Source organism: Triticum aestivum, chromosome 7B (assembly GCF_018294505.1).
Source record: "Triticum aestivum cultivar Chinese Spring chromosome 7B, IWGSC CS RefSeq v2.1, whole genome shotgun sequence".
Classification (NCBI taxonomy): domain Eukaryota; kingdom Viridiplantae; phylum Streptophyta; class Magnoliopsida; order Poales; family Poaceae; genus Triticum; species Triticum aestivum.
In genome coordinates, this window is record NC_057813.1 from 684,871,953 (window position 1) to 684,887,399 (window position 15,447).

The following is a 15,447-nucleotide window of genomic DNA, read 5'->3' on the forward strand; positions in this document are numbered from 1 at the left end:
AGTGATTGAGTGATTTAAGGTAAGGTTAGTTAATTTAGATTTGATTTCTAGTGATTGTTAGTAAAGTATGATGCGTCTTTAAAATCTTTTATTTGTTTTCTTAAAATCTATTATTTGTTTCCTAAGGAAATTTGCAATAATGGAAGGTATCGGTTGATTTGAATAAGTTAGTAAATTTAGATCCGTGATTGCGTGCACGTTTGGAAAGTGCTGATTTGCAAGGAAAGAGCTGAGGGGTAAATAAACCGGTGAATAAGACACCAGCATCGAGAAAAACCTACGACGGTTAACCTACAAAAAACCGGACGAAAGTGGTGGGACGAAAAAAAACCTGAAAGCGAGACTACCAACTGCTTCATTAGAAATAGAGATCATGTTCGCGCTGCCGCTGGCGCTGCATGTGCGTGCGTCTTGTCTTTCCCTCGGGTTCATTGCAAAGCCACTTTTCTTGTGTGACCATGACACGAAAGCCAGCTCAGTGATTATATGTTTGTTATCATTCATCGATTGCCGTACGCTTGAGGCTTGTGGACATCTTGGAACATACTTGTCCTGTCCATCTTGTATCCATACGGCCATACCCAGCATACAACAACGCACAATGATAATACTACGTAGTAAACGCACATGCAATGCGTGATGATGCATGATGCCTTTGATACGAGATTGACACCTAGGTGAATGTCTAGCGTACGTAAGGGCCTGTTTGATTTCAAATGAGTCACCAACTTATAAGTCGAAAAATAAAAAAATAACTTATTTTGCCAAACAAACCCGACTTATAAGTCACCCCAACTTATAAGTCATAAGTTGCTCCACCGCAACTTAAAACTTATAAGTCACCCCCTTTTGCATGGGTCCCACCACCTGCATGATATTGATTGGTGTGGAAAGGTGTGTCAGGTGACTTATAAGCCAGGTGACAACCAAAAGGCGTGACTTATAAGTCACTGGTTTTAAGTCACCTGACTTATAAGTCAGGTGACTTATTGAAACCAAACAGGCCCTTAGCTGGCAGGTATGGTCTGTTGTGTTCTGTTGTGTGATGATCACATGGGAGCTAACCAGCTCAGTAATTATGCACGCCATCATGAGGTTGGGAAACCTTAAGCATGTGGACATCTCAAGCCGTACTTGTCCGTTCCACGTCCAAGCATAGTGCACGACAACACATCATCATCACAGAAGAATATGAGCACTCGCCTGCTTGCGGTATTAAGGCAATCGCCGACAGCAGGTACATCATTGAGATTAGGATCTTGGTGACACCACATTCCGAGACTACTGCTATTTAATCATCAGGAGCGCCCCGTTTCTGGTACCCATCATCCATCAACATTACTTACCACAGCAAGTACATCTGTACTTGACTCTCCTCAAGCAAACACAAAGAACAGAAAGTAATGCAAGGCCCTAACACCAGTACCAAGTCCTTCAAGCACGAGTTCCTCAAGAAGCTCCTCTTGGGCCTCCAGCTCCAGGCACGCACGAGGAAATCTTTCGGCAGCGGTGCCATGAGCCTCCACGAGAGGAAGGTCGCCGTCAAGTTCTCCGCCAACGTCGCCATGGCGGCCGCGCGCTGTGCCACCCACACCGAGGCAAGGTGGCCCAGTGCCATCTTAGCCTCCGATGCGGGCGCCTTACCATCATCCGGCGCTTGCAAGGTGCAGAGGTGCAGGAGGATCGTGGTCACGTGCTGCCGCCGGAAGAGGAGCTGGATTAGATCAGGTCGCGCTGGTGGTGGCGCTGTTGCCAGGAGGCTGCTGAGGACGAGAACTATGGCGCTGAGGGAGCTGATACCGGGAGGCCGGGACGCCACCGTCGACGAGGTCACTCTGTTACGCGAGGCCATGGACTACACGGTGCACCTGCGCGCTCAGGTCGACGTGCTCCGCCGGCTATCGGAAGCCGTGCAAAGATCCAGCTCCAGCTCCCAGCAGGTACGTGACAATCTAGTTGCTTATTCCATTTATTGGTAAATTTCAATTTGTATGTAATAACTTGCTCATTTGGCATGCAGTATCAGCAGTGATGCTTTGGTCTCGGTGTGCACTTACAAAGGAGGCATGATTAAGTATGTGGTAGTGCTGTGCCAGTGCCTCTGCAGTAAGAAAAACATTGTCTCCATGATGATCAGGGAGGAAACAGGCACAACTTTGCCTTGAGCAGAGCGGTGAAGAAATATATAGATCAGGATTTGCCTTGTTCTTCTAGGAGGTCAGATTGGTATATGTCTATGGTGCTTGCTACCTAGGCACCTAGCTAGTTGAGTGAAGAGACTACTCTTTGTAGATCAGCAAAGAAAATGGTGTCAGGAATTATGTGCTGCATCTAAAACATGTTGTGTTATTTCAAAAGAAAGGTATTAGAGAGTGTGAAAAGTTACTTAAATCGTGCATGCGTGTGCAGTTTGAATTCAAAGTATGTTCCGTGCATCCGTGCTAGATAGCTTGATAAAATGGTGCCAGGAATTACGTACTGCAGAAAAAATGTATAACAGTCACTGACTCAATGTAACGTGCTGTCTTTTCTCCATGGAAACAAATAGTAAAAGTTTGTAGATGCATACTTGCAGTTCCAGAAGTAGAGTCTCTGAACTTGTTTTACTGAACCATGGTAACAACTAACAATGTGAGATTTAATATCAAATTGTTGAGCTGCAACTGCAGGTTGTGCAATAGGTGCACGCACAAAATCTTCATCTAGAGCTGCAAACTCCCCAAGCTTTTTGTTAGCCATAATACAAATCATTTTTAGTTATGATAAACTTGCATAAAGATAAACTAAGGACAAAACAAAGTAAAAACTAAAAAGTAAAAGTAAAAAAACAAGGGCTCTAGTCACCTTACTAAGGTAGCAGAAATGCTTCCCACCAACGGCACCAAAAAAAGGATTGATTACCTTTGATCTGGTTTCAGATGTAGATGGTTTTATTTCTCCCAGAGATGCTACTGAAACCAAGGGAATGTCTGCTAAAGATAAAGGTGGTTTAATTTCTATGAGCATTTTTTTTAATAGAAAACAGTTTCCCGGATCGAAAACACGTGGTTTACAAGAAGAAACAATGGCAAGGAAAATAAGACACGCCACTAGCTCGCTTCGTTGTGTGCGGTGGTCCGGACTCAGATCGATTTCCTAGGACAATGAGCAGGTTGCTAAAGTGAAAAATTACGCAGTATCGGTAGGTACGCCAATCAGCTATTACCATCCACCATCGTATATTCTCTTTCCATGTTGTATAATGGTTTCTCATGTTTAAAGAATATTGATATTTCAGCATCTGCCCCCACAGCTGTACTATACATGCATGTCTGGCAGCAATGTGGCGGAACACTCTCTCTCTCTTCTCCCACACAATAAATTCGACAATTTCTGTCACTTTGTCTATTCTAAAACATCCATATAATTTAAACCATGTATTAGTTTTTGAAACTTTTTTTATATTTAAACTCCTTGGGTCGAAACCTATAAAATGAGATCAATCTTTGATATTATTCAATCAAGTTTAAACTCAAACGCATATTTCACATTTTGAAAATAATCAGTTTCACAATGATACAAACAATTTCACTTTATAGTTACTATTTCACAATTCAGAACATATATTTCACTTTTCACTAGCTTGTTTCGTAAAAAATACATTTAGTTCAATTGCACAATTTTCAAAAAAGATATTTCACTCTTTTGAAATAAATTGTTACACACTTTCAAATAATCATTTTCACAATGATACATTTAAATTTCACTTTTTGTAGTTACTCTTTTACAATTCAGAACCAACATTTCACTTTCCACTAGCTTTTTCAACAAAATCACATCTATTTCCATTACACATTGTTGAAATAACATATTTCACTCTTTTGGAATAAACTGTTACACATTTGTAAAAAAAATCCTCATAAAAATCACATCTATTTCAATTGCACATTTTTAAGAATTTATTTCACATTTCAAAAATAATCTGTTTCACAATCATACATTATAATTCACTTTGTGTGGTTACTAGTTCAGAATTTCTGAACCTATATTACAATTATATTTTGTGTGACACATTTAAATGTCACATCTATTTCAATTGCACATTTTTAGTGTATGTGAAATGGGTTTTTCATGTATCTGAAATATAACTGGGTTAAATAGATTTCTAGCGAAATGGGTTTGTTTCACATATTCCTAGTGAAAAAGGTTTGTTTCAGTTTTTCTAGTAAAATCAGTTTGGTCAACAAACGAAATGTGAAATGTTGAAAATTAAATGTGCTTGAAATATATCCAATATTGTTCTAGTTCTAAAGGTCTTGGTGCCAGGACTTCAAATATAAATTATTTCAAAAACAAACTTATATTTCAAATGATATTGATGATTTAATTAAGTGAAGGTGAAATAAAAGGATGGATTTATATGTGAGAGAAGAGAGACAGTGGGTACTGTCACAATGCTTTTATCCCTGCCATATCAAGGACAAATGCTTGGGGCCTATAGTCGTATTATGCCTAGTATTCAATTTGAACAATAGAAAGATGGGAATAATAGTTGTCCATGGCTCGGATCTTAAAGCATGTTGTCAATGATGAGATCCTTGCCGGGAGGTGCCGCTACTGGGCAAACTGACTTTCTGAGCAGGTTGCGGCATGTGGTGGTGCTATCTCACGACATCGGTGGATGTGGTGGTCACCAATTAGTCTTCATAAAGGATTTTCTCTTCAGATCCGGTGCCTACTGCCGGGGGCTCGTTCTTGCGAGGTTGCGGGGTGCCTACTGCTAAGGGCAAGCCGCAAGGAAAACCCATCGAAAAGTCATTGTGCACTTGCCGCTTGCCACTCTGCCTTCCTGTCTGGGAGCCGCCTCAACGACGGACACCTTGCCACACACATGTGATGTGCCGCTAGGGAAGTACCTGACGCCGCGTTCCTTGAGGCCGGCCCTCGGTTCACCGAGTGCCTTGGAGGACGACGAGACGAAAAGGAGCAGGGGACATAGTGGCGGCGGCTATGGTTCTACCCCGAGCCGCCAGGGAGAGGGCGCGGGGGTCGCGTATCCGGTTGTTCGAGCTAGCTGAGTGTATGCGTCTACGGCAGTGTAGTGCTCACATCCAGGCCGTCAACACGTACACATCCCGTTCACGCTGCCGCTGCTGAGTGTCAGCGCTGCGTGACGCTGCACGTGCAGCCATGCGCACGCGTCTTGTGTTTACCACTCAGCTCCCGGAGCTCCCACGTCCCCAACTTTCCAAAGCCATTTTTGCCGGTGCCGATGACCATAGCACGGGAGCCAGCTCGCTGATTATGTTTGTTATCATCATTATGCTCTTGAAACTTTCCAATATCTTGTGGGCATCTCGTATCATACTTGACCATCATGTATTCATGCCCGGCAAAGAGCAAACGACAACACAGAATGATACTACACATAATTTTATGGTAAATATCTATTACTCCCTCCGTTCCAAAATAGATGACCCAATTTTGTACTAAAGTTAGTACAAAGTTGGGCCATCTATTTTGGAACAGAGGGAGTAGAAGTCCTGGCTTAAAAAGACACCACTTACTTTCGAAAAAAGGATTCGGCATCCCAATTCACACCAAAAAAAACATGTACCCATCTGCATGAAGTTAGAAAAATAAACAAATACATGCGATCATTGTTTGTTATCATTGTTTCAAATAACTTCTTATTTGTCCCGTATTATGATACTAACTGAAATTTAACATCCTACATTATGCATGTTAATATAATTCTGTTAATTATTATGTATCCAAATAATAGCTAGATTGTGTAGGTGCACGGGGGTGATGACTACTGTGACGAATTATTACTGCATTTATCTCTTCCTTGCTCCCATTCACCAAACAAGTGTATATATATAGCTCACATCCACCCTAGTTTGTAATGATCACCTAGCAAGGAACAGAGTGAAGAAAGATACATATAGGTTTTATTCATCTCAAGTGAGCTAGCCGCTATGGATACATTACTCCTCAAGACAATTGTCCTCAATTTTACTCCACTAAAGTCATGTTTCAACAAAATATAGAACGGACACTATAGCATACACACATTACTACAAATGTGTTAGATTTGGGAGGCATTAGGAAAAGATTTGCTTGTAGCTGTTCATTATCTTGAAGTGCATAGTAGCCCGCACCATTACTATATGGTCCCAAGATGCACGAGACAAGCAGAGTTAGCAAGAGACTCTAGAATAAGAGGAACCAGACTCTTTTTGGGTCTAGCAGACTAAAAGCGTGGTTAGTTTCATGCGAAAGTTTTTCTTACCAGTGTATGGGTGAGCACAAAATATTAGCTATTAATTAATTTACAAACAAACTACCTGGCTTATCCCCACTAGTTTTTGTAAGAAGTGGTTATGCCAAATATGGGCTAGCCAGATTATTGGTTGTAAACAAACTTTGCCCTACAATTGGATATTTGCAAACCTTTAGAAACATGAGTGCAGTGAGGATGCAATTTCATAGTCAAGTTACACATGTACACTTAGCCCTAAAACACATGTATATGCAATTTTAAAATAGAATGCGTGAATATGTGTACCTCGAAAAAACACACAGTCGTGTAAGACATCCCAACATCGGAATGTCTTCTAAAGTCCGAGGTAGCTAAAGGTATGCGTCTACGGCAGCGTAGTGCCCCGTCACATTCAGGTCATCAACACATATCCATCCCACTCGCGCCGCAGCTGCCAAGTGTCGGTGCTGCGTGACGCTGCTCGTGCGGCCATGCACGCGTCTTGTGTTTACCACTCGGCTCCCAGAGCTCCCACGTCTCCTACTTTCCCAAGCCATTTTTTCCGGTGCCAGTGACCATGGCATGGGAGCCAGCTCAGTGATTATGTTTGTTATCATCATCATGCGTCTGAGACTTTGGAAGACCTTGTGGGCATCTCATGTCGTACTTCCCATCATGTATTCATGCTGAGCAAAGAGCAAACGACAACACAGAATGATAATGCACGTAGTAAATGCACATGCAATGTGTGATGATGAGACGTTGAGAACTTGAGATGTCACCATACCTACAATGGTGGGCATGTGTTCTGTTGTACTCTATCGCGCGTTTATAGCAAAACTCTCTTTCAACTTTTCAAGCCATTTATGTGTAACCATGACACGCGCGGCGCCAGCTGATCACCAGTAATAATACTACCATCATGCGTTTGGGGTACATTAAGCTTGTGGACATCTGGCGTCGTACTTGTCGGTATTACGTCCATGCGTATGTGTAGCATAAGACAACACATCATTATCATCGCAGAATATGACACGCCTTCATACATGCATGCCGAATTAAGGTGGTCACCATCATCGTGGAAGAATATGAGCACGTCTAGGTGCGATATTAAGGCGATTGCAATTAAATGTCATGAGCAAGGCCATATACTTTAAATCAAGTCCTCGACATGCGGATCTGGCAGTGCACAAAACGTTGTTATCGGCAACAATGACAAAAATCATGCGTGCATGTGTGGGAGATTAGGCTGGTCGTAATGGTAGTATCATAACTAGTATCATGCATGCCAACTAGACAATTTTGATGATGTGTCATAGCACTAAATGAAGAAAAAGAGGATGGAGTATCATATCATGATACCGTATCATAATAAATATTATGCTACTTTGTGTCATGCATGGCAATAAATTGAGTATTATATGATACTATGCATTAGGGAGGTAGTATCATACACTAGTATCATATGCATGATACTAGTATATGATACTCCCCATTACAACTAGCCTTATGGTTCAGCTGCCGGTGACACAAGCATGTTACACCTACTATATGGAATCTTTTAGGGCAAGGCGCCTTTTATTGACACCACATGGATGCCGGATACTCTCATATTTAAGGTGCAGGAGCGCCCCTCTCCATCCATCGACATTACTTGCCAGTGCAAGTACATCCTGTCTCGGCTCAAGCAAAAGAACAGAAACAGCCAAACGCATGCACCAAGTCCTTGAAGCAGGCCTTGCTCAAGAACCTCCTCCTTGGCCTCCAGCTCCAAGCACACACCAGCACAACCTTCGGTGGAGCCACGAGCCTCCGCGAGAGGAAGCGCGCCATCAAGTCCTCCGTGGACGTCGCCATGGCAGCTGCGCACGGCGGCGTTGCGAGGTGGCCCATCTTGGCTCCGACATCCAGTTCGTGCAAGGTGCAGAGGTGTAGGAGGATCATGAGGAGGAGCTACCACCGGAAGAGGAGCTGGGGGAGATCAGGCCGCGCCGGTGGTGACGACGCTGCAGGGAGGCTGGCGAGGAGCAGGACCATGGCGCTGAGGGAGATGATACCGGGAGGCCAGGACTCCACCGTCGACGAGGCCACTCTGTTACGCGAGGCCATGGATTACGCCGTACACCTGCGTGCTCAGGTCAACGTGCTTCGCCGGCTCTCGGAAGCCGTGCAAATATGTAGCTCCAGTGATTGACCATGCACTTCCAAAGGAGGCATGATTAAAGTACCAGGTGGTGGCTTGCCAGTCCTTTTGCAAACAGAAGGTGGTCTACACGATTATCAGGGATATAGCTAGAGCTAGGCACAACATTGCCTTGTACAAAGCGGTGAAAATATCTTAACTTGTTCTTGCCGGAGGTCCAATCAGTGTAGAGTGCTTGCGAGTGAGATCTCTAAAAGATCTTATATTTAGAAACGGATGAACGAGTATTATAGCTAGTTGAGTGCAGAGAGTACACTCTGTTGATGAGCAGAGAGAAAAGAGTGCCTGCCAGGAATTATGTACTGCAGCAAAACTTTGTGGTGTCCAGTCAGTAGTATTAGAGTGTGCGAAAAGTTGCTTATTTGGATCATGCGTGCATGTGTAGTTCGAATTCAAGTTCTGTTGTTGCATTAGTCGCAAAATCTGCAGAACCTGAAACTACTTGCAGTGCTCACTTGTTCAAAGGAAAAGTTCACAAGTGTTCGTAAATAAGCTGCCAAATGAAAATGTAAGACAACATGGTCACTGTCTTTTCACAATGGAAACGAATGGTGAAATTTCTGAAATCCAAAACTATACATAAACTGCTGGGAAATTAAGTCTAATAAAATTCACAGGCAAGAATGTAGCTAGTGACACCCTACTGTAAGAATATTATACACATATAACCTATTCACATGCATCCAGTTGCAGTTCAAGATTTGAACCGCAAAAATGTCTTACATTAGTGTATAGAGGCAGTACCTTTTTCCATCAACATCCGCACCAGGTAACTTAACTACTACTACTACATACTCTAACACAATACATCAAAACTAAGAAAAGCTACATTTCGTCTTTGGACCAACAAAAAAATACGTTTTCTTCAACTGATAGTGCTACAGAATATGTTCATCTGTTCATGCATAAGTTCTATCGTCATCATGACAATGCAATGTATAAATAGTTTTAGTACCTGAAAAAAGATCATTGGTAGATATTCGCAAAAAAAAAGATCATTGGTAGAAATGGCAATGTGCTTGAATCCAAATTTAATTAATTCAGTAAATATCAATAGCTGTGAGCCAGAATCCTTCAGGAAATTACTCCCTCCGTTCGTAAATATAAGTCTTCTTAGAGGTTTCAAATGGACTACAACATACGGATGTATAAAACATATTTTAGAGTGTAGATTCACTCATTTTACTCCTTTTGTAGTGCCTTGTTGAAATCTCTAAAAAGACGTATATTTGGGAACGAAGGGAGTAGTTTTTTAACCATAAACATGCAAAAATCTAACAGCCTATAATAAGGGCCACATGTTCCATGTACAAAAATTTTGGGCAGAGAGCAAACCTTGGGTTGACTGGCATTCTAGTAGACCAAGATGTACTAGAAACTTGAGCCATTGAAAATTTGGAGGCCATATGACACATGGGTGATGGGTGAAAAGAGGAGCAAAAGGTTTAAAAATCTCACCATGTGCCCGCCTATGTAGGCCAATGGCCCAAGGCACACATTCATAAGCCACCTTTGATGCAGTGAGACAAAATTACCATAGATGCAGATCAAAGCAAGCACCTATGGCCAGTAAAACGAATGCAGCTTCTGTGTTTGTACATGCTAGAGGATCCACTAACATTGACTATGGTCTCTGGGGTTCCTAATTGCAAGAATCCATGGAGGTTCAACAATGCATTTTCAGACAAAAGCAATAGACTACAAGAAAATGTATTTACTAAGCAAAGGACAGAAAAGAACACATGCAACGTCTGTAGATATCATGATAACAGGAGCCTCCATATATATATATATATATATATATATATATATATATATATATATATATATATATATATATATATATATATATATATATATATATCTGAGGTCAACATAGCAAGCTTGTACCAACTATCGACGGTTCAAACATCATTGGAGCTATAGGCAGGTGATAGTGTTGCTTGACACAGAACAATGAGCCAACCATTAACATAGAACAACACCCTAATTACCTAAGCCTCGCCAGGCACCTCGCTTCCAGGCTGGGTACGAGTTGTCCTACCTGTTGTTACTAGCTTGTTCCTGAAAGTGCAGCACTCAACAGAGTAGACGATGATGAGGAATACGATTTTGACGGTGGTGATCTTATTCCTGTCATTCTTCAGGTTAGTGGGCTTGCCAGCCTTGCATGATTGGCAGTCGTAGCACAGGGCCCTCTGATCATTCGACCACAGTGTTGCAGTCAGGGTCATTGGTAGACAGGTAGAGTTGAAGCCACGAGGTTTGATCCAGACAGTCTGACTCCGGTAAGTGAAATTGCACCCAGCTGGGGGCTTGTGGCATCCAGATAGAACACAAGATAGGTGTGTGTTAGCTGCAGAAAACACAACTTAGTAATTCAGCATAGCATTGATGAAAACACAAGTCAAAGCCAAATGTCAAGAAGTCGCACTGACGATGTAGGCAAGGCCGGTGGACCAAACGCGATAAACTAACCTCAACAGCTAGAATAACCGGAAGGAAATTCGCCATCGACAACGGCATGGATAATACCCTCGGAATACGGAGAATAGGGGGGGCTTACTTGCCATGTCGGCGTCGTTGCCACCACCAACGACGCTTGACCAAAGAAGACTTTTGTAAGCGCTGACACCATCGCCGCTGGAAAGGCCAAAGCGTTCGACATGAAAAAATCTGCCTCAAATCAAAAATCAAAAAAGTTTGGAGAGTGATGGTTGGGGAAGGGAAGCAATTTGCTCCATGATTGATTTGTAAATACTTCTTTTTTGTATTAATGAAAATCTATTTTGAAATGTATGGTATTTTAGAAAATATTATAATTAATAATAGTTTTATGATAAAAAAAACTTCTGTAACATAAGGAACAAATTTCAAGGATAGACTGAACATTTCAGCTAGTCAATGAATGTGGACTCCCTTTCAGTCAAGGTAGCTAAAAAATACAACTAATTCAGTGGACTGCCTTTTGCTATATCATTGTCATTGTACTAAACATCTTCAGACAATCAATAGGTGCACTCTTATTGTAACACATGATACACTTTAGATGTTGATATTGTGTCACAACATGATTCAACCATTGATCTTAATGAAATGGAGTCTACAGAGAACAAGAGGTGGTATATTGGCTTCAAAATATTTTGACACAACCTAATGAAATTAATTTATTGTATATTCTGTCTTTAATCAGAATATCTAGCCAAGTACAACAATCTCACCTTGTTGGTGTTGATGTACAATCTCGCCAAGAGTCCTATAGTTCATTTAAAAAAAGTGTATAGCAAGTTAAGTTAATAACTCATCTTAAGTTCTACACCTACACTCCATCCACCATGTCGCTGAGTTGTTACCGCGTTTACCTCTTCCTACGTCCCTTCCTAACTCATATATATTGCTCCTGTCCGATGTGGTCTACACAAGCAGCTAAAGAAGCTAGCCACCATTTCTATGTTGTTGAAGTTGTGTTCCGGCGAAATATGGAACACACGGCATTAGATTTGGAAGGCATTAGGAAAAGAACAACTTGTGAGTGCTTGAGGCGTGGTGATCACCTAGTCTGCAACATTGGTCTTCGGTGAAAGCATGATCCTAAATCTGATGGGGCTAATAGTCCCAGGCGGAGGGAGTAATTCACTTGCTCAATTGGCATGCAATGATTCTGTCTCAACCCAACTCACCGTGCACTTGAAGAAAGGAGGCATGGTTACCAGGTGGATGTTCCTTTGAGGAAAGTAAGACATGGTCTCCATGATGATCATGGAAACAGCCAGATTCAACCTTGCCATGTGCAAAGCGGTGAAGAATATATATCTGGATTCTCTCTTGTTCTTCATGGAGGTCCGATCAGTGTACAGTGCTAGGGAGGTAGCTACACGCTTTCTAGAGCAGCTGAGAATGGTGTACAATGTTGATTTGTCACGCAAAAAAATTGCACTTTCTAACAGCATATAATAAGGGCCACATGTATCTAAAGAAATATTGGGCAAAGAGCTCACCTTGGGCTGGCATTTTCGTAGACCAAGACATACTAGAAACTTGAGCCATTGAAAACTTTGAGGTGCATGTGACACATGGCTGCTAGGTGAAAAAAGGAGCAAGTTAAAAAACTTTGAGGTACAACCCACCTATGCACGCCAATGGCCCAAGCCACACGTTATAAGCCATCTTTGATGCAGTGAGACAAATTACCATGGATGCAGATCAAAGCGAGCACCTATGGCCAGTAAAATGAGTGCAACTTCTCTGTTTCTACACTCTAGAGAATCCAGTAAAGTTGACTATGTTCTCTGGGGTTCCTAGTTACAAGAATCCATGGTTGTTCCACAATGCATTTGCAAACAGAAGCAAGAACAGGTGTTTGCTATGCAAAGGACGGAAAAAATCACAGGCAACTTCTGAACATATCATGATAATAGGAGCCTCCATATATTCATTTACCAACTATCGATGGTTCAAACATCATCGGCGGATGAGGAATACGATGTTGACAGTGACGATCATCTTCCAGTCTTTCTTCAGGTTGGCAAGCACATCGGCCTTGCATGACTGGCAGCCATAGCAGTCTAGCAGAGGGCCCTCTGATCATTCGACCGCGGTCATTGTTAGAGTTGAGGCCAGGAGGTTTGATCAAGACGGTGTTTGCACATGGTCGGGGTTTACAGCATCTAGACTGGGCACATGATAGGAGTGTGTTAGTTGCAGAAAACACAACGTGGTAATTCAGCAGCAGTTTTAGCATTGAGAAAACACAATTCAAAGGCAAATGTCAAGGAAGAAATACATAAATACAAGATATATGATGGTCTGCATGTGAGATCATCGATAGCAGTACAGAAGTATCATTCAGGGTCAGACCAAAGAGTAAATCCTTTTCGGAAAAAAAAGACCAAAGAGTAAATATCAGTATATTGGTTTGCAAAAATGGCAGTAGCATGAGGGGTGACGTGACGATGAATATCATGGAAGTGCTGGTACAGTGCTTCTGAAGCAACAAAAAGTTAAAAAGTTTTTTCTTCCTTTTTTTGCGAGTAAAAATTCAAAAAGTTATACCAGTTGATTACACATAAAGAGATTATACTGAATTTAGGTAAGCTACACCCCATATTTGCATTTGGCACAAGCTAAATTGGCACTCCAAAGAAACCACCTGCAGGAAAAGCAAATCATGGATGCAGCAAGTCTTCAATACAATAATGTCAAAGGTTTTAATTGACATGAACAAGGTATTACCACACGCAACAAAAGGAGAATTACAATGTGGGAATTTTCACGGGTATGCTAAGTCCACAACTGAGTAAAGTTTAAGCAAATCCTATCGCAAATTCATTCCTTCATCAGAATGGTGTACAATATAATAGTCTCATGAACAACTTAAAAAACTAGTGAAATCTAGTGGCATTGATTTGTACCCAAACATGCCATGAAACAAACCCAATGAAACAAGTTGAATTGCTAGCACTAGTCGTGACTACTACTCAAATCTCCCATTAATCTTCACCAAAGCCCTACCACAATACTATAATACATTGACATGCAGCCAAAGGCTAGCTGTATCCATTAGCGTTTAGCACATAATAGACAAATAAACAGCCAAGCAAGATAGCAAGAGGGGAGACAACCACAGTACAGCACCATAGCAAACTGGAAGATAAACAGTACAGAAAGTAAGTAACTAACCGACAATGTACCATAGCATAGAAATTGCAGAGCAATTATTCATGCGAACTGAAGTGTCATGTGTTGTGGACCTTGTGGAGATGGGATCAGACGATTCTTCTACCTGTCCAATGGAATACTCACACACAATCTGTACCAACTCCACATGCACTGCCACTCGTTAGCACTATCCACATCATCCTACATTTTTTTGGTTTTGGGGTGAAATCTAACTAAAACAGCGAGCTGAGGAGCCCGACCCGGTCGTGAAAAGTAACCGATGAGCGAGCTGAGCTGAGGAGCGAGCCAGAATGTTATTTGGCTCACGGCCTGCGGATGCACGCCCTGAGCACTGTTTGCCGACACACTCTTGAGGCGCTAAGAGCATCTCCACCCGGTGAGCTAGATAAGCCGTGCGCTTGAAAAAAGGGCAATATAGCGCGCGCGACCGAAAGTAGCGCTCCAGTAGTCGCGCTATAATGCCGCACGCAGTATATAAGGTTCAATGCGTTGGGGAAACTGCATCGTGCACAGCGTATTTGGTGTGCCCGCTCGCGCGCTGCAAAATCTGGACTGCTGCGGGTGGGGCCGCCGGATTGGGCGCCGTGTTTTTGCTCTTCTGGTAAAGCAAAATACCAGCCCAGCGTGCTGAAATGCTATTTCGGGGCTGAGGAGCTGAGGAGCCCAACCCGGTCGTGACATATATATATATATATATATATATATATATATATATATATATATATATATATATATATATATATAGCTGTCTAGGGCCTGCCTCGTTTCCTTTCTTTTGATTGATAGTTTGTTTTGATTCTTTTTCCTTTTCTTTTATACTTTTAATTATATTTAACATTTTTATGCAGTGTTTAATAGATGTAATGCTGTGTTAAGAAAATGTTCGCGCAACTTTTAGAAAAATTTAATAGCATTAAAAATGTAGCGTGATCCCAAAAAAGTATTCGACAAAATTTTCAAAATGTTTGCAAAACGTAAAATACATATTCATGTATTTTTAAAAACAATGTTTTGCAGCCTTCAAAAAATAGATTCGACATTTAAAATCTTTCACGAGTTTGAAAAACATGTGACATTTCTAAAAAAAATATACACTGAAAAAAATTCTCCTATTTTAAAATTCTATGTATCATTTAAAAAATAATTGAACACATATTTGAGAAAAATTAACACGTATTTGAAAAAATATAGATCTTGTATTAAAAAAAGATCACAGAGTATCAAAAAAACTTTTAAACATGTACACAAAAAAGTACAACGTGTGTTGCAAAAAATAGAGATGTGTATTGAAAAATGTACAATCTGTATTTATAAAAAGAGA

General features: G+C 41.4%; 2 protein-coding genes across 2 annotated transcripts; both read left to right on the forward strand.

Moving 5' to 3' along the window:
• Nucleotides 1–1,360: 1,360 nt before the first annotated feature.
• LOC123155722 (transcription factor IBH1-like 1) lies at nt 1,361–2,365 on the forward strand. The gene is made up of 2 exons (XM_044573870.1): nt 1,361–1,940; nt 2,021–2,365. Exons 1-2 carry the CDS (start codon nt 1,404–1,406, stop codon nt 2,030–2,032), a joined length of 549 nt encoding a protein of 182 aa, XP_044429805.1. The 5' UTR covers nt 1,361–1,403; the 3' UTR covers nt 2,033–2,365.
• A 4,862-nt stretch (nt 2,366–7,227) lies between these two features.
• LOC123158458 (transcription factor IBH1-like 1) lies at nt 7,228–8,491 on the forward strand. The gene is made up of 2 exons (XM_044576442.1): nt 7,228–7,231; nt 7,864–8,491. The coding sequence occupies exons 1-2, from the start codon at nt 7,228–7,230 to the stop codon at nt 8,436–8,438; spliced, it is 579 nt and encodes a 192-aa protein (XP_044432377.1). The 3' UTR covers nt 8,439–8,491.
• Nucleotides 8,492–15,447: the final 6,956 nt, after the last annotated feature.

Bases quoted from the DNA above. Each gene is read 5' to 3' on its own strand.
- LOC123155722 (XM_044573870.1), top strand. From the start codon at position 1,404: ATGCAAGGCCCTAACACCAGTACCAAGTCCTTCAAGCACGAGTTCCTC.